This window comes from Copadichromis virginalis, linkage group LG8 (assembly GCF_057382275.1).
Source record: "Copadichromis virginalis isolate Kocher_CV1m ecotype Utaka linkage group LG8, C_Virginalis_male_GT1.1, whole genome shotgun sequence".
Lineage (NCBI taxonomy): Eukaryota > Metazoa > Chordata > Actinopteri > Cichliformes > Cichlidae > Copadichromis > Copadichromis virginalis.
This window is the reverse complement of record NC_140625.1, coordinates 7,877,178-7,903,050: the sequence shown is the minus strand read 5'-3', so window position 1 is coordinate 7,903,050 and position 25,873 is coordinate 7,877,178. Positions and strand designations below refer to the sequence as shown.

General features: G+C 39.3%; 1 protein-coding gene across 1 annotated transcript in view; it reads right to left on the bottom strand.

Annotated features, from left to right (window-relative positions):
- Positions 1-25,873, bottom strand: part of rab26 (RAB26, member RAS oncogene family) — a 112,850-nt gene that overhangs the window by 27,316 nt on the left and 59,661 nt on the right. Inside the window, exon 5 of the mRNA XM_085465558.1 lies at positions 10,035-10,087. Within this exon, the coding sequence (XP_085321684.1) occupies positions 10,035-10,087 (53 nt within the window). The remainder of the gene's footprint in view (positions 1-10,034; positions 10,088-25,873) is intronic.

The following is a 25,873-nucleotide window of genomic DNA, read 5'->3' as shown; positions in this document are numbered from 1 at the left end:
AAAATGTTTGCTCACTGACGCTCCCCATCCAACCTAATGGAGCTTAAGAGGTTCTGCAAAGAAGAATGGGTGTGGCTCCTGTGCTCACAGCCAGAACTTTGTAGCTGAGATGATGGTGTTAAGTATGATATTTTGTGCTGAGATCATGCAGAGCCAAGAATAAAACAATAAATAAATTAGAATAAGTGCAAATACATTTGTACGATTGTACAAACAACAAGGTCATTTAAAACTTTGACGCGTTGTTTAATATTAGCAATGACCAAAATAACAGCATATTGATATGTGACAAAAATGAAGGAAAAGATGAGAAAAAGATGAGAACTTAGACTAAACTTCTTTGGAGTCATCACACTGAGAAAGGACGCTTCAGGGCCAGCATACATGGGCGAAATCATTAAGCATTCAGTAAATTAACAGATATTGTATTAAGGTTGTACCATACGGCATATGCAAAAAGATTGCAATAAACCTCCACTATTTCTATTTGCACAGAGTTTTTCTGCTGTCTATAGTCTTGCCCTCTTCTTTCTCTCTGAACGTTTAGCTGGCAGCATGCCCGCTGACACTGAGTGTACATCGCATCGATTTTTACTCTACTGTCGAGGTAATCGTTTAAACAACAGAGCCTCCGCTCCACACAAAGGCCTTCAGTGATTTATTGATTTAAAGATTTTTCTGATGTGAGAATCTCTTCAACTCATGCATCTGTGGGCTGGACAGCACCTTGGCATCCAAGCTAGCAAGCATTAGCTTATGATGCCACCCTTTCTTCCAAATACTGGAAAAAAATAAATAAATAAACAATCTAAATTGCGGGTTTTAAATTCTCTACAGCAGGCACATTGTACTGGCAGTAAAACAGAGACATAAAAATGGCAGAATAGAGGAAAAAGAGACCGGTCAAACAGCAATAACAATAGTTGTAGTTGCGATTACAGATTGAAAAGAGTCTCAAAAGGAGAGAGAATGATAGATGGACAGCACTGGGGACTGTGTCTCCAGTGCTTATCTTAAAGTTGCTCTCCAGCCTTCACTCTGAAGCACTGCTGCTAATAGATTCACACCATGGGCAGTGAAGTAGCTTTGCAGAGCAGCGTGCGCCACATGACTACATTTATCTCAGTTAAAGCTTGAATAGATGATCTTCAAACTTCTTGTCTCACTTGTAATTCCATCCCAACAATAAATGGTTTTAACCAGTTATTAAATATGTAGCTTTAAACGGCTTGTTTGAAGAACCCATGGAAAACTCTTTTGCTTCACTAACAGAAGTACTGCTAGTATAAAAACAAATTCACCGTTCACTGCAACTACATTTTTAGACAACTAAATGTAAAATTCTCAAAATGCATACAGTGTTAATTGGAACATTATATTTAGTACAGAGCTGTTTAAGTCCTATATTTGTACACACTGTTGCATAGACTGCAGTTATAATAACTTACGTGCTTTAACGTGTCACTATGGCAGTTAAATAGCATCTTGACGATTTGGTCTGGCTTATGCCGATAAAGTCCCTCATTAAAAAAGGCCAACTTTAGAGTAGAAATACATAAGTCTACAGCCTGTTACAAAAACATTTCTCATTTTAACTACATAATGTTCTTATTTATGACAAATATGGGGTAGTGGTGGTCGTGGAGGGACCACAGGTAACTTGAGTTGTGTGAATCAAGCTTGGTTAGCAATCCCATTATATCAGCTGATAGCAGATGAAGGTAATGACAGCCTACATCAGTTGATAGTCCAGCTGCTATAAGCCACTTTACAACTCCTCCTTAAACAGTGTAATGGCAAGCAGGTGTTCCACACACATATGAAAGGTGTGGAAAATACAAATGACTGCAAATAGAAATAAATCCTCTTTTCGCTATATTGCTCCTCAATGAAATGCAAATGTGACAAGTAAAAATTGCTCTCATTTACACAAACAGATGTGCACTGTTTAGGAGAACCTGTGGGGTGATCGTGGCTCAAGAGTTGGCAGTTCGCCTTGTAATCGGAAGGTTGCCGGTTCGAGCCCCGGCTCGGACAGTCTCGGTCGTTGTGTCCTTGGGCAGGACACTTCACCTACCGCCTACTGGTGTTGGCCAGAAGGGCCGACGGCGCGATATGGCAGCCTCGCTTCTGTCAGTCTGCCCCAGTGGCTACAACTGTAGCTTGCCTCCACCTGTGTGTGAATGGGTGGATGACTGGGTGTGTAAAGTGCTTTGGGGTCCCTAGGGGACTGTACAAATACAGGCCATTTACCATTTGCACCTTGCTTACCAGGGTAGCTACTATTAGCTGACATTGCTTGCTAATGATGGCACAACTCCCAGGGAGATTTCTTGCTCCCACAACAGCCAAATACTACAAATCCTGCAGGTAAGAGCGAAGCATACAGTGCCCCATGAACCTTATACAATACATAGTACAAATAAAAACAAGGGAGTGTGGGTGTCTGCACCTCGATTATTGTAATTAGAACTAATGAACACTAATGAACCCAAATTACCTTTGCGTGGGTGTCTGTTTCTCAGATTGTCGTGGCTCACTGTGCTGAGCAGGTGTGCTCTCTCTGAAGGGATTAGGGCTCGCAGTATATTCGTGACACACACATATACACACACTCCAGCTGTCCACTAGCATCCTACTGTGTCTGCATCTGCTCTGAAGCATTAAAGCTGGTTTTTTGTTTTTGTCTTTTTGAACTGATGCTGATAACTACAAAAACACTCAAACACTCAGAAACAACGACGCTCCATTTAGAGGAGGCTGGATGCGTTATACAAGTAACACCGCACATGACAAATTGCTCTGTATAATCTGGAGTAAAATCATGTCAGGATAATGAGGATTTATCTTCTGATGTGAAACGATAACAGTGCTACGGCTTCATAAAGTTAAATTAAGCAAGAAATAATTCAACAAATCAGGCCAGTCATGCCTGATGCTTCAGCGTATAGCTTAATACTGTTTGTATTTCTCCTCTTATAGTTCAATCTCCAGTTCTAATTTTTAAAGTTTTCTGGTGGCTCTTCCCTGTTTCTCTGGCTTTGATAGCAACATAACATAACATAACAACATAACATAACAACAACCCGGCAGACCGATCTGAGTTGCGCCCATGGCTCTCTGCACAACTGGGAAGTGAAACAAGACCCACGAGCATTTCATGTAGCTGTGGGCCTTTCTGAAGAAGACAGCACAAACTGATAACAAAACAGACTTTCTAATGTACCTACTGCTGACTCTATGATAAAGAGGCACACAAATAATGTCACTTTTCACTCATTAAAAATAAATTACGTACCTTCTTGTAGCTTCTGAGAGGATAATGTCATAGTTAGCTATAATATGTAATTTTGCTGTGGGAAACATTATTTGTGTCTGCTCTGGTACAGACACAGAAAACATCTCATTTTCAGTCTTGTCCTTATACTTGATCATTTCATTGGATTTTTGTCTGTTAAGTCTCTTAAAACTAAACTATGGACTGTTCAAGCATAAAAAAGGTATCTAATTCAAGGTATGACTCAGTGTTGTATCTATATATAGCAGACAACTTAGCAAGTCCTTAAGAAATAGCAAACAAATTGAGTAAAGACCACACACAGGACCTGAGAGATGTATTTTTCAGTTCATCCACTGTTCGCCAAGGCCAAAGCCTTCAGTAATAGTAATAAATCACACAGCAATAGTACATTCATGTAGTTGTAAAAAACATGACAATATATTAAGTAATCCAAAGTATTCAGAATACGTTACTCTCATTGAGTAGCTTAACGGAATACGTTACAAAATACATTTAGCACCATGTATTCTGTAATCTGTAGTGGAATACATTTTAAACGTAACCTTTCCAACACTGACCTCCTCAGAGCCTAGACTTCAATACTTTGTAACAGGCTGCAAGAAGAACAGAACAAAAGTCAGCAAACATCCAAACAAAAGCTTTGAATCTCAATCAAGCAGACTGGAGAACTATTCCTGAAGACTGCTTCGAGAAATTACAAGAAAGTTTGCCTAAGAGAGTCCAGAAGAATAAAGGCGATCATTCCAAATATTTTCTTTCAAGTGCATTAGAATCAAGAATTTTGCAGAATACTGTATAACCAAACAACTCAACAGATTTTCAAGTTCTAAACGTTAAAAGAGAGAAATCTATTAAATAAAATGAATAATATTGACAAAAAGATATAAGGAAAACAATGCAATATTACAGATTAAATGAATTTAACTCCATTGGTTTAAGTGTAAAATTACAGCTAGATGTTTACCTCGATGACAATCTGGCTTTAATTTGAAGAACAAGGATCTAAGTGAGGATAATGTTCACAAACACATGCTGGGGCAAATTAATCATGACAGGAACAAATTAAATTTCTGAGGACTCCAAAAAGAGAAAAAAAAAAAGAAAGAGATACAATTGTGGATGTTCATCAGGTTTGAGCTGTACCGACCAACACACTGTGAACACATGAAGGAAACCATCTCCAGACTCCTAACAGAGTGACGAATAGTCTGAGGGATCACAAAAAAACATGGACTACAGCAAAGCAGCTAAGCTCCTCTCTCCTAATGGCTAATGTGAATATTTAGTGAATTTAACAATCATGCTGTGTATGTGTGGGGTGGTGCAAGGAGCTGCCCTTCACATGAACAAGCCTGCAGGCTGTTGGAGCAATGTTTTGTGTGTATGCTGCACTCAGCTCTCTGACTGACAGTAAACTTGTGGCACTCAAGTAGAAAGAAAAGAAAGGGTTAGTGCCTTGGGTATTCATTATGATTTTCCTATTGAGCCTTCTCCCCCTTTATTTACCATAAAGTCTCACTGAGATAAAAATATATATATATATTTTTTTTTCAAGAGAGACCTGACCAAGGTATCACTCATATAAACTTGCATTTTAAAAGAAGACATATACGGCATGATGAAAATATATCCACAGCAAAAATTAACACAGAGACCACTAAAGAGAAAAAACATCCACTAGCTCCCTTCACCAAATTCTGTGAGCCCCTTAAATTCCTCACTGGATGTGCAGACCTGTGAAACACTAAACAAACGAGAAAAACCTTTAGCAGCAACAACTTGGAGTGATACTTTCTTTATAACTTTATCAGCTTTGCACATCGTTTGGGAGAGATTTTGGTGCACTCTTCTTTACAGCATAACTTTGGTTCACTGATGTTTGGGGTTATTTGTTTATGAGCAGCTCTCTGAAGGTTTCAACCACAGTATTTCAATCAATGTAAGATCTTTGGCCAGGCAATTGAAACACCTTTAATCTTTTCTTTTTAAGCCCTTTTGTTGTAGATTTGCTGTAGATTGTGTTGTTGCGTACAATAAATAAAACATACATGGTCAACTTAATGACAGCAATGTACCCAGGCAGGTGCTGTGGTTGCAAAAAAAAAAAGCCCAAATCATCATCCCTCCACCGCCATGCTTGATAGTTGATATGAGGTGTTTGTATCGATATGCTGTGATTGGTTTACAGCAAACGTGTACGCATTATGATCAAACATCACTTTGGTCTCATATTCTTAAACGACATTGTTCGAGAAGTCTTGTGGTTTGTTCAGATGCATCTTTGCAAGTCTAACCCATGATGTCATTTTCTTTTCAGAGAGAAGAGCCTTTCCCCTGGGAACCTTTTTTAAAAAGCCATACTCGTCTTTTTGTCTTTTTACTGTCATGAACTGTAACATTGAACATTTTTATGCTAACTCAGGCCTGTATAGCCTGTGAATCTTATCCTAATCTAGTGCTCAGAACATTAAATTCTGTATCGTTCATGGACAATCGACAAGATTTCTGTTGGAAGAATCTTTGACATTTTGACATTTGACAGTCCAAACCTTTGTTCTTCTTCAACAGAGCGTCTTGTGAACTTTGCATAGATACAACACCCACTTCCCCTTGAGATTCATTTCACAGATAAATGGTACAATGGGGCCTAGATGTCAGGACATCTCCTGTACCAGAGATGTCCTGACATTTTCCTTTAGAATTTACTGGTATCATTTGGAGTTAATTCGTCTATTACTGATAACACAGGAACATTACTTCCAAACCAATTTTTCTGCTGCATTTAGAGCTCCCACTTGTTACTGTAATCTAATCATCAATTGATTCTAGAGGCTGATAAACCTCAAAAGAACAGGCTGACCGCTTTCCTAACAGTACGTGTCAGGGTGACATCAGGGTGATGTAGCCCCAAAATTTAGCTCGAAAACCTGATGCAGCAAATAGAAGCTGATGGCTGAGACCAGTAACAACCAGCTGGCTAAAAGTGAATGTGACAGACGAGACAGGGGATCCCTGAAAGTTAGGGTTATCCATGGTTGGTTTGGGCATTTGTTGTTAGTATCCAAGGTTTCATATCCCCAACCGAGAGCTATTTAAATGCAGGCATAATGACGGTGAGCGGCTGTTTGGACAGAAGCTAAGCTCTGTGTCTCTTTCTCTCTAGGGACTCCTCTTCCTTCCGCTGCTAATGAAGCCATTTGCACACCTACACAGACACACACCTGTATGAGTGCGAGTGCATGCTGAGGTCACACCGGTAGCCCCGCACATCCATCCACACACACACACACACATCAGGTGTAAGTGGATCAGACCTGCCAGATGGCTGTGGAACCATTCCTCTGCCTGATGTGAAAGACACTCGCTTTTTTAAATGGCCATCTCCTGCTTTTAACTCTACCCCGTGTTAATCAAAGGAAAATCATGCACCTACAAGGCACGGTGGGGAGTGGCACCAAATGGGGCAAGAAATGGCTGGAAAATCACAGTGGGAACTGAGTTTGGGTGACAGACAGGCTGCCACTTCAAAGGGAGAGATAAAGCTTTTGTAATCTGCACCCCTATGCTCTTCAACTTTGTCCCCTCCCTTCATTTGGTGTTACATTGGTCATCCTCAGCTCTCCTATCATCATCACCGTCGCTTTCATCTGATCCCCGGTCTGAGCATGAGCAAGTATGGCGTAACTTTGAAGACGGCTTTGAAAACTAATGTAATCAAATGCAATTTTTTTACCAGACACAAATGATATCTTTGTGCTTTTCTGCTTTGTTTACATGAAAAGAAACAATTTAGAAGTAGACAGGAGCTGATGTTCAGAGATACAGCCGACTGCCAGTACGTGGGAGGAAAGTCAATGAATAATGAAACGACCTCCTAAGTCTCAGTAACATATAATAAAGCTATTTATCATGTCTCGTACCCGCCGGCTGGTCACGAAGGCAGCATGTCATTAAAAATGAGCAGATGTCCCTACCTCAGGAGGAGCTTACGTTTGCAAGGCAGAGATAATCCAGCTAAGCATCCTGTGGAATTCTGTTTTTATGTGTGAGAGCACATGCTTACACATACATCTGAGTGCTAGACCAACCCAAATGTAACACAGGGTGCCAAATATAAGGCCTGGGGGGGGCAGAATTAGGACAACCAAAGAGTCCAGTCCGGCCCACTTGATGCTTTGAAAAATGTGAAAGAAGGCATCAATTTTTGGACCTTTAACTGTGTTTTACAACCTTTCTTAATGTTTTAGACATTGCCCACAGTCAATCACACCAATTTTACTACCGGTAATTGATAAATAAGCAATTAAACAGAAATCTTTGCATTGTTGCACTTACTGTAGAAATATCTAGAAATATACATAGAAATAAAAAAAGAAATGAAAAAAGAAAAAAGAAACAACCTTTCCTCCAAAAAAACGAGGACATTTTTCATGAATTACCAAAAACTTTCTATTTTTGGGAGTCTGGGCAACGAGCTAACAGAATGATTTCTTTAATTTTACACATTTATTTCTTACAATTTAAGCCAGATATTAATTATGCTGACAGACTTCTTCCAGCAGCATTACTTTATCATGTAGAAAAAACTGAGACCTACTGCTGAAACTATACATCTTTTTCTTTTATCCAGACAGCTCTCATTAAATGTGTAGTTAAAATTTGTTACACTAACAAAAGGGGAGTTTCACTGGTCTGGCCAACTTGAGCTCAAAGTGGGCTATACAGTGGGGCAAAAAAGTATTTAGTCAGCCACCGATTGTGCAAGTTCCCCCACTTAAAATGATGACAGAGGTCAGTAATTTGCACCAGAGGTACACTTCAACTGTGAGAGACAGAATGTGAAAAAAAAATCCATGAATCCACATGGTAGGATTTGTAAAGAATTTATTTGTAAATCAGGGTGGAAAATAAGTATTTGGTCACCTCAAACATGGAAAATCTCTGGCTCTCACAGACCTGTAACGTCTTCTGTAAGAAGCTTTTCTGTCCCCCACTCGTTACCTGTATGAATGGCACCTGTTTGAACTCATCATCTGTATAAAAGACACCTGTCCACAGCCTCAAACAGTCAGACTCCAAACTCCGCCATGGCCAAGACCAAAGAGCTTTCGAAGGACACCAGGAAAAGTATTGTAGACCTGCACCAGACTGGGAAGAGTGAATCTACAATAGGCAAGCAGCTTGGTGTGAAAAAATCAACTGTGGGAGCAATCATCAGAAAATGGAAGACATACAAGACCACTGATAATCTCCCACGATCTGGGGCTCCACACAAGATCTCATCCCGTGGGGTCAAAATGATCATGAGAACGGTGAGCAAAGATCCCAGAACCACACGGGGGGACCTGGTGAATGACCTGCAGAGAGCTGGGACCAAAGTAACAAAGGTCACCATCAGTAACACACTACAACGGCAGGGAATCAAATCCCGCAGTGCCAGACGTGTTCCGCTGCTGAAGCCAGTGCATGTCCAGGCCCGTCTGAAGTTTGCCAGAGAGCACATGGATGATACAGCAGAGGATTGGGAGAATGTCATGTGGTCAGATGAAACCAAAGTAGAACTTTTTGGTATAAACTCAACTCGTCATGTTTGGAGGACAAAGAATACTGAGTTGCATCCCAAGAACACCATACCTACTGTGAAGCATGGGGGTGGAAACATCATGCTATGGGGCTGTTTTTCTGCCAAGGGGACAGGACGACTGATCCGTGTTAAGGACAGAATGAATGGGGCCATGTATCGTGAGATTTTGAGCCAAAACCTCCTTCCATCAGTGAGAACTTTGAAGATGAAACGAGGCTGGGTCTTCCAACATGACAATGATCCAAAACACACCGCCCGGGCAACAAAGGAGTGGCTCCGTAAGAAGCATTTGAAAGTCCTGGAGTGGCCTAGCCAGTCTCCAGACCTCAACCCCATAGAAAATCTGTGGCGGAAGTTGAAAGTCCGTGTTGCTCGGCGACAGCCCCAAAACATCACTGCTCTCGAGAAGATCTGCATGGAGGAATGGGCCAAAATACCAGCTACTGTGTGTGCAAACCTGGTAAAGACCTATAGTAAACGTTTGACCTCTGTTATTGCCAACAAAGGTTATGTTACAAAGTATTGAGTTGTATTTTTGTTATTGACCAAATACTTATTTTCCACCCTGATTTACGAATAAATTCTTTACAAATCCTACCATGTGGATTCATGGATTTTTTTTTCACATTCTGTCTCTCACAGTTGAAGTGTACCTCTGGTGCAAATTACTGACCTCTGTCATCATTTTAGGTGGGGGAACTTGCACAATCGGTGGCTGACTAAATACTTTTTTGCCCCACTGTATGTGACCCACATTGTTAATAACTTAGCTCTAACATCTCCATTTCTCCAAGCTCCTTGCAGATGTTTGGCCGTCACTCTTGGAGTAAAAGTCCCTCTGACTGCTCTGACTCCTGGTGAGGAGCTTCCCTCCACCTGAGGGTTAGGGTAATTTGACAGCAAGCCTAGCCACTGTATCATCCATATATCCATCCCTCCATTCTCTTCCACTTATCCTTGTCATTGCCTCATGGGGGGGGTGGGGGGGGCTATCCCAGGTACAATAGGGCGAGAGACATTGCCCATATCATCCTTGCTTGTGAATGAGATGATACACAGACCACTTTGCGTAGCATAAATGAAACAACATTCTTTCAGAACCTGAATAGAAATGAGGTGCAACTGACAAGCAGGCGAGTTTGATCTTACCCTGATGTTATCGAAGGATGCTTTGTTGGTGACGTCGTACAGAAGCAGCAGAGCTGAGGAGAGAAAATAAAAACGTCACATTTGAAATTGGATCGAACTTCATGTCACAAAATTACAAGTGATCAGATTATTTAGCGTGTTTGGTGGCAACAAACAGTTCACGACATCCAGAAAGTATTTTCTTACACCTCTTTCCCACCACTGTGGCGCCAATTCATTGACACTTTCATGATCTAACTCACACTTTGAGAACTCAGCATGATGCAGGCCTTGTTTTTCATGGACATAAATGCAGTTTCTAGATTAAGTGCTGCCACAGTGCGGGTGAAAAAGAGGTGATCGGGACAGTTTACTGGCAGTGGTGCCAATTTTTGTCTGCTTTCACAAAGTTATTGATTCACCACAATAATCAATACAGACACTGTAATCACCATTAGTGCTGCTTGGAGTGATCACTGAGCATTTTCATATTAACTGTGGCTCACAGTGATGAGGTATTTCATGATCAACAAGAGCACTCAGTGTTAGGGTGCCTGGGTCGTCAGCCCCGTGTTGTGTTTTTGGTTCTTTGATTTTGTTTATTTCATTATATTCTAGCTTTGTCTTATGGGTTATAGGATTATTCTTAGTTTAGGTTCTCTGTGTGGGTTTTGTTTGAGTTTTAGTGTTCTGGTTTTCTGTCTGTGATCCATAGTTGCTGTCTCCCCTGTCTGCTGTATCCCTGTGTCAAGTCTGCGTCTCTGTGTTATGTTTCCTGTTTTACTTTGAAAGTCTGTGTCTCATGTTATTGTATCAGTTTTTGCTTCCTTTGTCTCTTTAGCACTGATTTGTCCCAGCTGTGTTTCCCTCCTGTTTCCCATTCCCCGATTGCTCCCTCTGTGTATTTAAGTTTCTCTGTGTCACTGTCGCGATCTACCCTCATTCATGCTGTGTGTTCTGTCTGCCTGACTGCCCAAGTTTATTCTTTGTATTTCGGAAGGTTGTTATTTTGAGTTTAGCATTAAAGCTGTTTTTGGAGTTCACGTTTTATCTGTACTTTGGATCTTCCATTTTACCATTTCTGCCTGCACACAGCCTAAACATGACACTCAGAACTCCCTCTGAAGGGCAAGGGTTACACTACAATTCAGAGGTTTTTATGAAGTTTTTATAAAACATGCTGACTTATACTTTTTTTATAGATCATTTATGCTGATGTCAGAAAATTGTGTATTTTATCATCGTTGCCTATGTGATTGGAGCAGAATCGGCTTCTATGAGACATTAAATCTTGAAAACTTATATAGTCATGCATCTATTTGATGGCAATGATGACGAGGTTTCACCGACACGCAGCTGTTTTTTTTTTTTTTTAATATATCCTCTTCTAAATGTCAAGGCAGACTACAGATTACAGATGGCTGTACAGAAAATGAGCATTGCTTTAGCCATGCATGCTTTCCAGAACTTTGCAAAGTTCAGTTCAGTTCAGTTCAGTTCATTTTTATTTCAAACATTTCAAACATGTGCCTTCACAATCATTACAAAATATCATTCCATTATTTGTTTGAAAAGGAGTAGGCTGAAGTATTTACTTATTTGTCCCTACCCCCTCAAGTTTTACCTCTCATTCATTTAATTTTTTTTTGTCTTAAATTAAACAAACAACATATGAAACATATAAACATATGAAGTAAAACAAAACATAACATACATAAATCAAAAACAAGAAATTAGCAAGCCCCACCACAGTATAGTTTCTTTCATATGAAAAATACAGAATGTGTATATTTGCAGATACACAAGTTATGGAAAAACAACAAACCAAAACAAAACAAAAAAACAAAAAAACAACCAAAAAAGAACCGCAACACCATTACCAGCAACATTACCGTCCTGGGTTAACCCCGTTTTCTTCATTCTTATACTTATTTAAAATTAGGTTTTTATATTTTACTTTAAACTGTTTTATGTTTTGACTGTCTTTTATTTCTTCTGTTAGACTGTTCCATAATTTAACTCCTGAAATTGAGATTGACATAGTTCTTAAAGTTGTTCTAGCACTTTGTATTTTTAAATTCCATTTCCCTCTTAAGTTATACCCACCTTCTCTTTCTATGAACAATTTACAGATTTCTTTGGGAAGCAATTTATTTCTGACTTTATACATTATTTGCGCTGTTTTAAGCTTCACCAAGTCTTGGAATTTAATAGCTTGCATTTTGACAAAGAGTGCATTTGTATGGTCCCTGTACCCTACATTATTTATTAATCTAATGGCCCTTTTCTGTATTATAGTTATTGTTTGTGTGTTACTTTTGTATGTGTTTCCCCAGACCTCTACACAGTAGCTCATATATGGCAGTAGTAAAGCACAGTATAAAATGTGCAGTGCTTTCTGATCCAACATATGCTTTGCTTTTCCCAGGACGGCAATGCCCCGTGCCAATTTCCCCCGAACATAAGTAATGTGTGGCTTCCAACAGAGCTTGTGGTCAATGATCACCCCAAGAAATTTTATTTCATTTACTCTTTCTAAATATACATTGTCAACACATATTTCTACTTCGATGTTTTTCTTTTGGTTTCCAAACAACATAAATTTGGTTTTATCGAGATTCAATGATAATTTATTTATATCAAACCACTTCTTTAATATCGTTAATTCCTGTGTGATCATTTCCAAAACCTGTGGCAATTCTCCACCTGCACACAGTATATTTGTGTCATCTGCAAATATTACAAACTTTAAAATCTCCGATACTCTGCAGATATCATTTAAGTACATAATAAACATTTTTGGACCCAGTACTGAACCTTGAGGTACTCCACAAGCTATATCCATCAAATTAGATTTATATTCATTTATTTGTACATATTGTTGCCTATTCCCTACATAGCTTTTTAACCATTCCAAAACCACTCCCCTAAACCCGTACTTTTCCAGTTTTTTTAATAGAATTTCATGATTAACAGTATCAAACGCCTTCTTTAGATCTAAGAAAACTCCGAGCGCATACCTCTTATTATCCATACATTCCGTTATCTTTTCCATTAAATCTATCAGTGCCAAAGCTGTTGATCTGTTGTTTCTGAACCCATACTGACTATCTGTCATTAATTCATATTTTTCCACAAAACTGTCAAATCTTTTTATGAAGAGTTTTTCCAGTATCTTAGAGAACTGGGAGAGTATTGACACTGGTCTATAGTTTGTAAAATGATGTCTTTCACCGGTTTTGTAAATGGGAATAACTTTAGCAACTTTCCTTTTTTGTGGAAAAACTCCTTTTTGAAACGACAAGTTGAATATATATTTTAATGGTTTTACGATACCATCAATAACTGTCTTTACCGTTACCATATCAATATCATTCCAGTCTGTACTGGTTTTGTTCTTAAGTCCTCTAACCATGTCATAAATCTCTTTCTCTTCCACTGCTCTTAAAAACATTGAGCTACTATTCCTTTCAATATTTTCACCAGTGTCCCTTTCTATTCCATCAACCTTTATTTCTTCTGCCAGTTTTGGCCCTATGTTTACGAAGAATTCATTAAAGCCATTTACTATCTCCTCCATGTTATTAATACTTCTTGTCCCTTCTATAAAGTACCCAGGGTAATCATTATTCCTTGATTCATTTTTGATTATTCTGTTTAATACATTCCATATATCTCTTGTGTTATCTTTATTGTGTTCTAACCTTTTAATGTAATACTCTCTTTTACAGGATCTCATTATATTAGTTAATTTATTTTTGTAAGTTTTATACTTCATTTCAGTTTCTATTGTTCTCTTTTTTATGAATTCTCGATATAGGGTATTCTTTTTTTTGCTGGCATTTTGTAGTCCTTTTGTCATCCATGGTCTTCCTGCATAGTTGTGTTTCCTATTGATTTCAATTACTGGGCAGTTTTTATCAAGTAATGTGTTAAATGTTCTTAAAAATCCTTCGTAAGCTTTATTAACTTCTGTTTGTTCATATACAATATTCCAATCTTGCTTTAAAAGTTCATTTCTAAGACAATTTAAGGTCTTCTCTGTTCTTATTCTTTTGTAAATAATCTTATGTCTAATTAGATTTTACTCACAAAAGGTCAACGTAGATGCATGTGGGAAATTTTGCACCATAATTACATAGGAGAATACACCATAAATATTATACATCTCATATCCCCCAACAAATTGAACCTAACTGTATTACAAGACACGTGAACTTGTGGTGTTCAGTGAAGTATTTTTCCATCTAACTAAAAAGTGATTTTTCTGGTATTTTAATGCTCCATAAAACACTCTGGATTTCGCTGGATGAAAAACGTAAAATAAAATGCCCCCCACTGTTACGTGAGCAAAGTGCTGATCTCTTTCATTTACCACGGTATTAGCATTATATCTGACAACATAATTGCGCGCGTGAATTCTAATTACCTCCAACTGCATTGTTCCGCTGTGGAGCATAATATCACCTCAGGTGTTACTGGAGGGTGTGCATTATAAAGCTCGAGACAGAAAGAAAAACTCATTACACCTGCGAGGGCAATTCTAACTCATTTTCACAGCTTGAACAACCTTCTCTTTTAAGAATTAGTGTAAGCTATTTACCTCCCCAGCACCTCCTCTCCTCCTACTGCATGTAATCCCTTCAGCCATCTTCTCCACTACTTACATCTCACTCCATCCTCATTCTGCCACTTTATTCCATGCACACCTTAAAGTATGTCTCCTGTTTACTCTCCTTACTCATCCCCTGATCCCGGCACTCCAGAGTCAAGGCTGCATTTTTGCCTATTTTGGATTAAATCCTTTGTTTGTTCATTTCAGCCAGACAAGTGCGTGAAGGGTGTTTAATGAGTTGTAATCACCGTCAGCTCCAGCCAAACTGAAAAAGCACAGTGAGGGGGAGAGGGAAGCATGAAGAAAAAAGATAGGAAGGACAGAGCGAGAGAGCGAGAGATGATCTGCCACCACAAGTTAATTTCCTCTCCCGTTGCTCCTGTTGTTTATAAGATACTAGAAGAAGACGAGAGTAAACCACAAGGAGTTGCTTTCCTTCACCCTCCCTAATCCAATTACATCTTGCCAAAAGCAAGACAGATGAAGTTGGAGAACTTTCTCACAGAAGCTGAGAAGCAGAGTTTAGTTATCACAGGTTGCAAAATAATAGGCAGAAGAATGAACTCTGCAAAAAAAAAAAAGAGAAATACTGCTGGTTTTAGGTGTTGGTGTATGATTATGGCATATTAATGTGTGCAAAACATTTGAAAGTGTGCCTCAGTCTCTATGTGGGTACTCAGATTTATCTGCAATCACAGAGTGAATCACAGATTCAAATGCTCAAGTGTACTGAGGTTTGCACAGGGTCAAAAACGCAAGTACAATTTGCACATGTGTGACAGAATATGCAAATATAATCAGTCAGAAAAATGATTGTGAATAGCCTCAGTGCCCTCAGGCAGCCCTTCCGTCGGCTGTCTTTGGGTCTGACAATGCATAAGCAGTGGATTACACCAGCGGTCCCCAACCTTTTTTTTTTTTCACGGACCGGCCTTTAAGGTGTCGCGGATAAATACAACAAAATAAAACTAGTACCGCTACTGAAAAATAGAAGAGTTATTCATAACACAGGTGGAAAGACCCAGGAAAACCGAGTAAATGATAAAAACGATAACAAAATAACGCTGAAAACCGATAAAAACCCTGAAAACCACACATTTCACACCTGAGCCTCATCTCTCGCGGCCCGGTACCAAACGACTCACGGACCGGTACCGCTGGATTACACTATTCACTATAGCTGCAAGTCAGGATTGCTAACGTACAACTACTGGTACAAGTAAGAAGATGTTGTGGGGTGGTATAGATTAGGGTAAAGCGTTGCCTGTTTCTCTTTGAGAAAATAATCAGTTTTAAAGTTAGTGTGTAAAATATTGGCCACTAAATGACAATAGATTACAGTCAACTGAGTTCTGCTTTCTTACCCCTCCCAGTTCAAGAGCATATGTTGGCTGCTGTAAGACAAAATATTTAAGTCAGTCAAGGAAGATCAAAACCATCAAATGTACCCATAATTGCTGTTGTGTTTCTGCTACTGTCTGGACAGCAGTTTTTCCCTATGTGTCGAAGTCCACTGTTGACTGTTTACCTCAGTTGTCAATGCTGTGTGAGAAGTGTCCACATCTCTTTGCTCTGAAAGAAGACGTAAAATTGCTCTCCCCCTGTTTAAATGTGTAGCATACATTTATTTTCTATCTCCATTTCAACTACTTTTTCTTGTAATGGTGTAAATGTGCATGTTTTTCATGGTTTAGAAAAGTACATTAGCGACTGTCATTTATAACCTCTCACCGGTCTATGTGTGTGTCCAGTAGTTAAAGTACATGAAACGTCTTTTGAGCTCTCTGATGTGTGGCACTAAAATGTGAGAAAAAAAGCCCTCATGTTCAGACTTTGTACTGAAAGCAGAAAAAGGCATTTTGTCACAAATGAGGGAGTTTGAGACTTCCCCTTAATTGCTGTGACATTTGTTTGGGCAGAAAGCTGAAGGTAAAAGTGTGTTTTATATGCAGGCAACACACCGTGGCATCACTCATTCCACAGCTCAGTGAAAACAAGGATCCTCACTCATATCATATCAGTTTCAGACAGCCAATCCACCAAGACACCTTTCATCTTTGGATATGACCCCAGCACAAACTACTATCAGTATTACACACAACATGAATGACTTTGTGAGCCACTACCACCTTGACAATCCAAGTGCGTGCATGAAAGTTTGAGCATGAAGAGATGGATAGTGAAGTGATCCATAAAGAGTACTGCCATCCATCATCTCTCAGATGATCATCTGTGCCTGCTCTCCTTCCTTTGAATATACAGATCGTATGCATATAAATGCAAATAGGAGCAGGTCAGAAATGTGCTGTTGAGCATCGTGACTGCTGAATGTTAAATTTGCAAAATACACCTTAATATCTTACTTTACCTGAAACTGTAACATTTTATAATCATGATTATTTAATTAAACTTTGGTCTTTTTTTACAGTTAAACAATGAGATTATAATAAAGGATAATTAACATGTGCATGTGACATTTTTTTTTAGCTAAGCTATAATACATATCATATTATTATGATATTGTCTTTTTTCGTGTGTTTTTCCCACTAACATCTTCGGTATGATCAGACGTAACCAAACTTGCCCATTCTTGGCCCTTGAAAGCGTATGATATCATCATGCTGTCAAGCAACTACATACGAATGTGCTAAAATGACCCTTTTATGCACCTATAGTAACCACCACAGTAATTTAGCCAATTTTAAACATACCGTATTTTCCGCATTATAAGGCGCACTTAAAATCCTTTAATTTTCTCAAATATTGACAGTGCGCTTTATAATCCGGTGCACCTTATGTATGAATTCTGGTTGTGCTTACTGACTTCGAACCGATTTTATGTAGTACACGGCGCTCAAAAATCTGTCAAAAAATGCTTTAGTACGACTTTGGTAAGCTACAAAGCCGCACCGTTTGATGGATTGTCGGAGCATTACGGCTACCATAGTCAGGAGCCTCGCGGAGTAATCTGGGTCCAAAACTCCGTCTGCTTCAGGTCCCAAAGTCAAACGAACAGTGCGGGATCACTGACAGTTAAAAACTGTCTAAACTCTTTCATCTTTAATAAAATGATCAGCGCTGATGCTTTACCAGTTATAACAATTAGGTTTAACATCCAGGCATCCATGAAAACAGAATTTATTAAATTTAACGGAAGTTAGGAGGAAGTTAGCTCGCTAGTTTCCACTTAAACATGACATAGCATGTTCTGACTGAGAGATTTGTGGAAAAATTCAAATGTACAGCTCTGCTATCACTTCCGACATAAATGAAGACAGAAAACTAAACAGCAGTGACGTTTGTAGGGTTACTGACGTTGGGCTAGCTGGTATATAATGATGTGCTACGTGATCGCTAACATAAACATAGTGAAACTGGAGGATGAACGATAACTTTTTCCACTCAATAAAAGTTAACGTGAGGGTTCCTGATGGTTAGGGACAAATGCAATCGCATGGCAGGATGCGGCAAACGGACCAAACTTCAGTCAGGAGAACAACTGAGATAATCCATCCACAATACGAGGTTAGTCATTAATATACTGCAACAACACGGGAATAGAGCAGCTGGGAGAGAATACAGCATTAATGAATCAATGGTACAGAAGTGGAGGAAGCAAGAAGAATGAGTTGATTAAAGTTTGACTTATCTGACTGTTCTGTTTCGCTTAATGCACCTTATAATCCGGTGCGCCTTATGGTCTAAAATATACGGTAGTCATTTTTGAGCACTTCATACTGTGATGTTTGCAGCATGTTTGTGAGGTATTGAGCAAAACATAACGCAAGTAAATATTCAACCATAATGAAAGTTAAATTATGAATAACTAACGAGCTATTCCCTTATTCACGAGGGTTCACACGAGCAGGTTATTCCATGTTTTGATTCGTTAGATTTGTGCACCAGATGCCCTTCCTGAAGAAACCCCAAAGACTGAAATGGACATATTTAACTGATTATTTCAGTTCCTGTCCATACTTCTGAGAACAGGATAACACAGCACCACAACAAATGACATTAAATTGGCTTCACTATGTGCTTTACTGCCTTTTTACTGTTATGGTTTATATTTGCAATGAAAAAAAACACATAGTACACCAAATTATCTGCTGTGCCTATACGCTCGGTTATCCAGTAAAAGGCCCATTAATGTGAAATTATTCTGAAAGGTCAAAAACACTAGACTGATGTGGAAGGAGGTGGTAAAGAGCTCTACACCTGTATATTAAATTAAAGGTAACTGATTAATCATCAGACTGTCTGTTTTCAAAAACACTAGGAATTCATACACAGCTTCTTTTTTTTATAGTAGACTTCTAAAACGCATAACAGACAGCTGGTGTTTAGAGTACAGTTGAATCAATAATATCTACAAACAGCATTAAAATGCTGATCCATATGTTTATGTACCCAGTGAAAAAGCGCTCACTTTCCATGCTGTATTAAAATACTTATATTGTTTATTGTTGGTTTTAATTCATTTATTTAAACAGTTAAGTTTAACATGTCTGATCAGGAAAAAAAAACCCTGTGAATGATTTACTTCAAGCGGCCCACGCTCAGTGTTCTGTGGTGAGGATGTTCTCAGCAGGTATTACGAATGGCGGCAACCAGTCAGCTGACAGTTAATGAAAACATCAGAGCACTTGTGCAGATCAGCGCTATCTTGACACATCGACCAGACATGTGAAGAGTAACCCCCTACATTCTTCCCTAAAATATTGTGCATTTGGTGACACAGAAACAGTATTATTTCAAAACTCTACTCATAGCTCAGGGCACTTTTCTCTGTCATTACCACAGTTAGAAATGTATTCTGGGATACCTGATTGCCCGGACACTGTCGACACTGTGTCAGTCTACTATCTGGGATTGATCTGTCTTGGCTTGCTGTTTGCAGTAAAAAACTGTCTGGGCAGTGACAGTTTTACAGTTACTTTTGCTGTTGTTAAATACTGTTAAGCTATTGCTTAGCTTTTTGCAGGGAAAAAACTGCCTTGGCTTTTAAGTTGTGCTGTGTCACTGAATAGTATGCTGTGTCAGTTCAATTGTGTTTATATAGTGCCAAATCACAACAACAGTTTTCTCAAGGTGGTGTATAGTTTATGGTCAAGACTCTATAATAATAGAGACGAAACCCCAACAATAAAAACATTCCCTGTGACCAAGCCCTTAGCAACAGAGGGAATGATAAACTCCCCTTTAACAGGAAGAAACCTTTCTAGAACCAGGCTCAGAGAGGGGTGGCCATCTGCATCAATACTATTGAACTATGACGTTGTTTTGTCCAAAATATCGTTATCGCAAAATCGCAAGATTTTTTGAGGCTATATCGCCCACTTCTACTAATAAATATCCCTACATTTAATGTATATGAGTACCTGAACAATACTCAAAAAAATCAAAAAGTGTGGAATGTAGTTCTGGTCGCCATCTTAGAAGACTACATACTGAAGCATGTTTATTTTTATATTTAGTGTACAAATCTGTGGATCTGGTAAACATACAGTATATACAGGCATGAGAATTACAACTCAAATCAGGCCTTAAAAGAAAAGTTTCAAAGGTGACTTTACAAATTGCACTAATTTATGTGCCATAACATTTTCATGAGCTTACAAAGTAGAGTCACAATCCATCGGAACCTCTACACCATGCAAAGGACCCCTGCTAATAAAAAGCCTTTGTCTATATGACATTTCTCACCGATGAGAAATATTTTCATTTCATCCCTTCAGGCAAGTTTTTGTCCTGCCATTGATGTTACTGTATGTCAAAATGAAAGGGAGAATGTGACATTGCTACACAGTCCCCTCCTTCCATGACTTTCACTATTCCTCCGACAGCTATAGCACCACTTACCATCTCTACCTCTTTGCCTGCCTAAGCACAGAATAGTCCTCATTCTATGGCATCCATTATAAAAAGAAGTGGCTCTATCACCATGAAGAGCGATTAATGATTCCTCTCTAGGAAGCACCCACAAATAGCTGACACCTGTCTTTTCAGGAGACTGTAAAAATATAAGCAGGTAGAGTAAGAAGTAATGACACTAGCTCAATAATGAATTCAGTGGAGAGTACAAGCAGATTTTGAGCTTCATCATAACTCTCTACAAACCCCCCCAAAAAAGCCAAAAAAATAAATTTTATGGTGACCTTGCATATAAATTATAATATTTAAAATACACAAGTAGATATAAGATATGTGCTTATGAGAAAGAAATATATAGATTTTGATGATGAATTGCACAGCTTGCTGCTTTCCCAGAACAGAGCAATGTCATTAATGTTTTGCTTCCAATCACCCTTTCCTGCTTTTTCATGCAAACCCTTTTCATCCCCTTTCTTTGTTCCTGCCCATCTTTCTCACTCCATCTTTTCTTTTCTACCTTTCTCCTCATTGCCACAGATGTTGTCTTGATCAGCGTTCTCCCTGCTGCTGTCCCTCCTTCCGATCTTAGTTGGGTTATGTGTCGCCCCCACAAGCTGCTGCAGCAGACTGAGGTCTATGGTTGCTCATTAGTGACAAGAATAGTGGCCCAGTAAGATGGAATAGAAGGAATAAAAAATGATGCGGGCAAGACCGGATGAGGCCGAGCAGAGCAGCAACATTATTGGGTAATGAGACTGATTTAATCTGAAATAGATGTAGCCTCTATAGGTTCTACAACTGTTCTTTGTCACTAATATTATCTTGCAGATGCTTGTAGCAAAGTTGATGACATTCTGATGAAGAGGCAGGTGAAACAAACAGCCAAACATTATCTATTGTTATTCTTCTTATTAATGCTTTCCGCATAGCAGTAAAATAGCACCTTTTGAGAAACTAGCTAATCAGTTTGGCTATGGAGTGCGGCTTTTTGGAAACAGGTACCTGTTAGTGTGAAGAAGAAAGTTTTCACAGGTCTGCATAAAAAACCACAGGGAGTGCAGAATTATTAGGCAAATGAGTATTTTGTCCACATCATCCTCTTCATGCATGTTGTCTTACTCCAAGCTGTATAGGCTCGAAAGCCTACTACCAATTAAGCATATTAGGTGATGTGCATCTCTGTAATGAGAAGGGGTGTGGTCTAATGACATCAACACCCTATATCAGGTGTGCATAATTATTAGGCAACGTCCTTTCCTTTGGCAAAATGGGTCAAAAGAAGGACTTGACAGGCACAGAAAAGTCAAAAATAGTGAGATATCTTGCAGAGGGATGCAGCAGTCTCAAAATTGCAAAGCTTCTGAAGCGTGATCATCGAACAATCAAGCGTTTCATTCAAAATAGTCAACAGACCCTGTTGACTATTTTGAATGAAACGCTTGATTGCGACCCGCAAGAAGCGTGTGGAAAAACCAAGGCGCAAAATAACTGCCCATGAACTGAGAAAAGTCAAGCGTGCAGCTGCCAAGATGCCACTTGCCACCAGTTTGGCCATATTTCAGAGCTGCAACATCACTGGAGTGCCCAAAAGCACAAGGTGTGCAATACTCAGAGACATGGCCAAGGTAAGAAAGGCTGAAAGACGACCACCACTGAACAAGACACACAAGCTGAAACGTCAAGACTGGGCCAAGAAATATCTCAAGACTGGTTTTTCTAAGGTTTTATGGACTGATGAAATGAGAGTGAGTCTTGATGGGCCAGATGGATAGGCCCGTGGCTGGATTGGTAAAGGGCAGAGAGCTCCAGTCCGACTCAGACGCCAGCAAGGTGGAGGTGGAGTACTGGTTTGGGCTGGTATCATCAAAGATGAGCTTGTGGGGCCTTTTCGGGTTGAGGATGGAGTCAAGCTCAACTCCCAGTCCTACTGCCATTTTCTGGAAGACACCTTCTTCAAGCAGTGGTACAGGAAGAAGTCTGCATCCTTCAAGAAAAACATGATTTTCATGCAGGACAATGCTCCATCACACGCGTCCAAGTACTCCACAGCGTGGCTGGAAAGAAAGGGTATAAAAGAAGAAAAACTAATGACATGGCCACCTTGTTCACCTGATCTGAACCCCATTGAGAACCTGTGGTCCATCATCAAATGTGAGATTTACAAGGAGGGAAAACAGTACACCTCTCTGAACAGTGTCTGGGAGGCTGTGGTTGCTGCTGCACGCAATGTTGATGGTGAACAGATCAAAACACTGACAGAATCCATGGATGGCAGGCTTTTGAGTGTCCTTGCAAAGAAAGGTGGCTATATTGGTCGCTGATTTGTTTTTGTTTTGTTTTTGAATGTCAGAAATGTATATTTGTGAATGTGGAGATGTTATATTGGTTTCACTGGTAAAAATCAATAATTGAAATGGGTATATATTTGTTTTTTGTTGAGTTGCCTAATAATTCTGCACAGTAATAGTCACCTGCACACACAGATATCCCCCTAAAATAGCTAAAACTAAAAACAAACTAAAAACTACTTCCAAAAACATTCAGCTTTGATATTAATGAGTTTTTTGGGTTCATTGAGAACATGGTTGTTGTTCAATAATAAAATTATTCCTCAAAAATACAAGTTGCCTAATAATTCTGCACTCCCTGTAGGTACTCCATGATTCTAATGTTAGAACCACATTTAGCAGCAGTAACTAATGTTTTTTATTCATCACCAGGAAAGAATACTGGCCAACTCTTCTTTACATAATTAGTTTGTACACATTCGTTTGTGCACAGCTCTTAGGATACCACCCCAATTGTCACAAACTCATATCACATCGACGCCTGGACTTTGACTAGACCATTGCAGCTCCAGATAGGAACTGGTACAAATTTAGCAATTCCGATTCCACCATCGATTAGATTCCTAATCGATTCTCATTGGCTCTGCTTGGGGAGTCACCACCATCGCTAAACAGCATACCAATGGCATTGCATTCATGCAAAAAAAGTAATGTATTGCACATACTACACAGAAGACTTTTCTTAACAGTAATGCATTATGTCACTTAATTACTCCTAGGAGAAAGTAATCAATTCTACTTGTTGCATTACTTTCACATATCTCCATAAAATAATCTGAAACACATTGTCTCATAATTACCATTTAAAAATATAAATCTGAGGCTACAATCCCACACACCAACACAAATCCCTAACTCGGACGTCGGCAACCTTTAACATCAAGAGTCATTTTACTTCCTTCAAGCAAAAAGAGAAAAAGACAGACGGGCTGATGTAATTGTGAGAGAACAGACTAATAATTATTGTATTCACAGAATTAAATAGGGCTACGGTTAACCCTAATTCTAACCAGTAACTCAGGAGCCACATGCAGCTATTTAGCAGCTGAAGAGCCAAATGCTCTGCGCTATGCTAATGAGGACACACATATGATTTTTCTCTTAGTATTTAGGTATGAACATAAAGCACAGCACACAGCACAGATATAAAAAACCAGCACAAAGAGACTTTAAAGCTATCCCCACAGTAGGGTTGCCAACTCCCTGAAAAATAAATAAGGGACACCTCGTGGCCAGGGCCGGGCAACCCAGTTGTCTTCACCCTTCCCAGTGTGGTGAATTTTGTAGCTCTTTTTTTGTGTGTGAAATTATTTTTTAACCATTTGACTTGAATTTGATTTAAGCAGATGCATATTCTTTGTGATATGACCATATGGGAAACAAATGATCATTTAGCCATTTATTTTTAGCTCACAATGACAACATTAACACAATAAAACAGGTCTCTTTCTTAAACAGAAGCCTGTCATGCTTAACTTTTGAGAATATAAGTAAATCTTTCTTTAAAATAACTCTGTCCTACTTAACTTAAAATTATATAAATTAATAGAAAACAATAGAACAAAATCATTCTTGTAACAGTGCACATTTAGTGCATTTAGTACAGTTGGCTTCAGTTGAGGTATTATTTCAGCTTTTCTAAAGCTAATCAGCTGCTCCTGTTTGTAAACCCGCTTGTTCCCATGATTACGCATCTTAACTCATCATTATTAATCTATGTATTACTTTTATGTATTAGTCATCAATTTGTTGTAATCATCTATCCTTGCAGTTGTTTATTACACAAAATAAATTATATTATCACACTTCTGGCCACATAGCGCTGATATTCACTGCACATGCCCATTTTAACCTTAACCAGAGGGTTTAAAAAAAACAAACCAATGTTTACATACCATATCTGCTTCTGCCGTGGCCTGGTGGACAAGAAATTGGTTAAGGGTTCCCCGAGCTTTCACGCCCCTCGTGTTCTTCATGTGCCCACCAATAGAAGCATGCCTATGGAAAAAGTGCGCCGGCACACAGTGCAGTGCGCTTTATAGGTGTTATCGTGCACTTTTCCAGCCAGGTGTTTTCCTTTTCCCATTCCTCCCTGTACTTTTGCAGCCTTTTTTTTTTCTTTCTCTGAGCGAACAAACATTGCTGCTCTAATGCTGGGCTCACACTGTGCGATTTTTGGCCCATTTTGAGCCGATTTTTGAGTCGTGCGACTGATTTGGTGATCGGCCCGATTTTGGCCTTCATCGTGCGTCGTGTAGTATACGTGGGGTAACGAGAAGCGATTAACACCTCACGACCAGCTCCCGATATCAATCGCTCGTGAGGGTGTCACCACAGCCGCTCACACTGCTCACACGTAAACGTCGGTGAAAAAGATGGAGCAGCACGGCTGTGCAGCGTGTGATCTGGACACAAGCGATGGAGGCACAACTTGTAGAACTTTGGAAAGCTCATCCGAGCCTTTTCCATGTGGCATCACAAAATTATCACGACCACAACAACCGTGAAAATAGTTGGATTTACACTGCTGCTCAATCACAGCTGCCTGATCAATGTTTTTCATTAGCAATTTAGCAAAGTTGATGTGGTGTTGTGTCTGTGTGAGTGAAAGACAGAGAGAGGGAGAGCGAGCGACAGATTTTCTTTTATAACCTTCATTTTATGGAGGCACAGTGTGCCGTCCAAGACTTGCACCGCAGTGTCGGTGTTTGTTTCCCTGTTGGCCATGCTTGTTGTTGTGGTCATCGGTTGTCTTCCGGTATTTTCTCCGTAAGCGACCTTTCCTCAACCAATGAGATGAGCGGTAATCTGACTTGTCATACTCGAATTGTCATAAGTGTGCTGTCAGCTCATCGGTCACAAAGCAGGAGAGGGGCTGGGAATTATGTTTTCAAACAAAGCGTTAATTCCATTAAAAGTTATAGACTACTTTTGATTCTCACTGTATTACGGGACAAAGTGCGTCCCTTATTAGCTCAATACGGGACGTGTACTTTTGTTTCTAAATACGGGACGATTCCGTA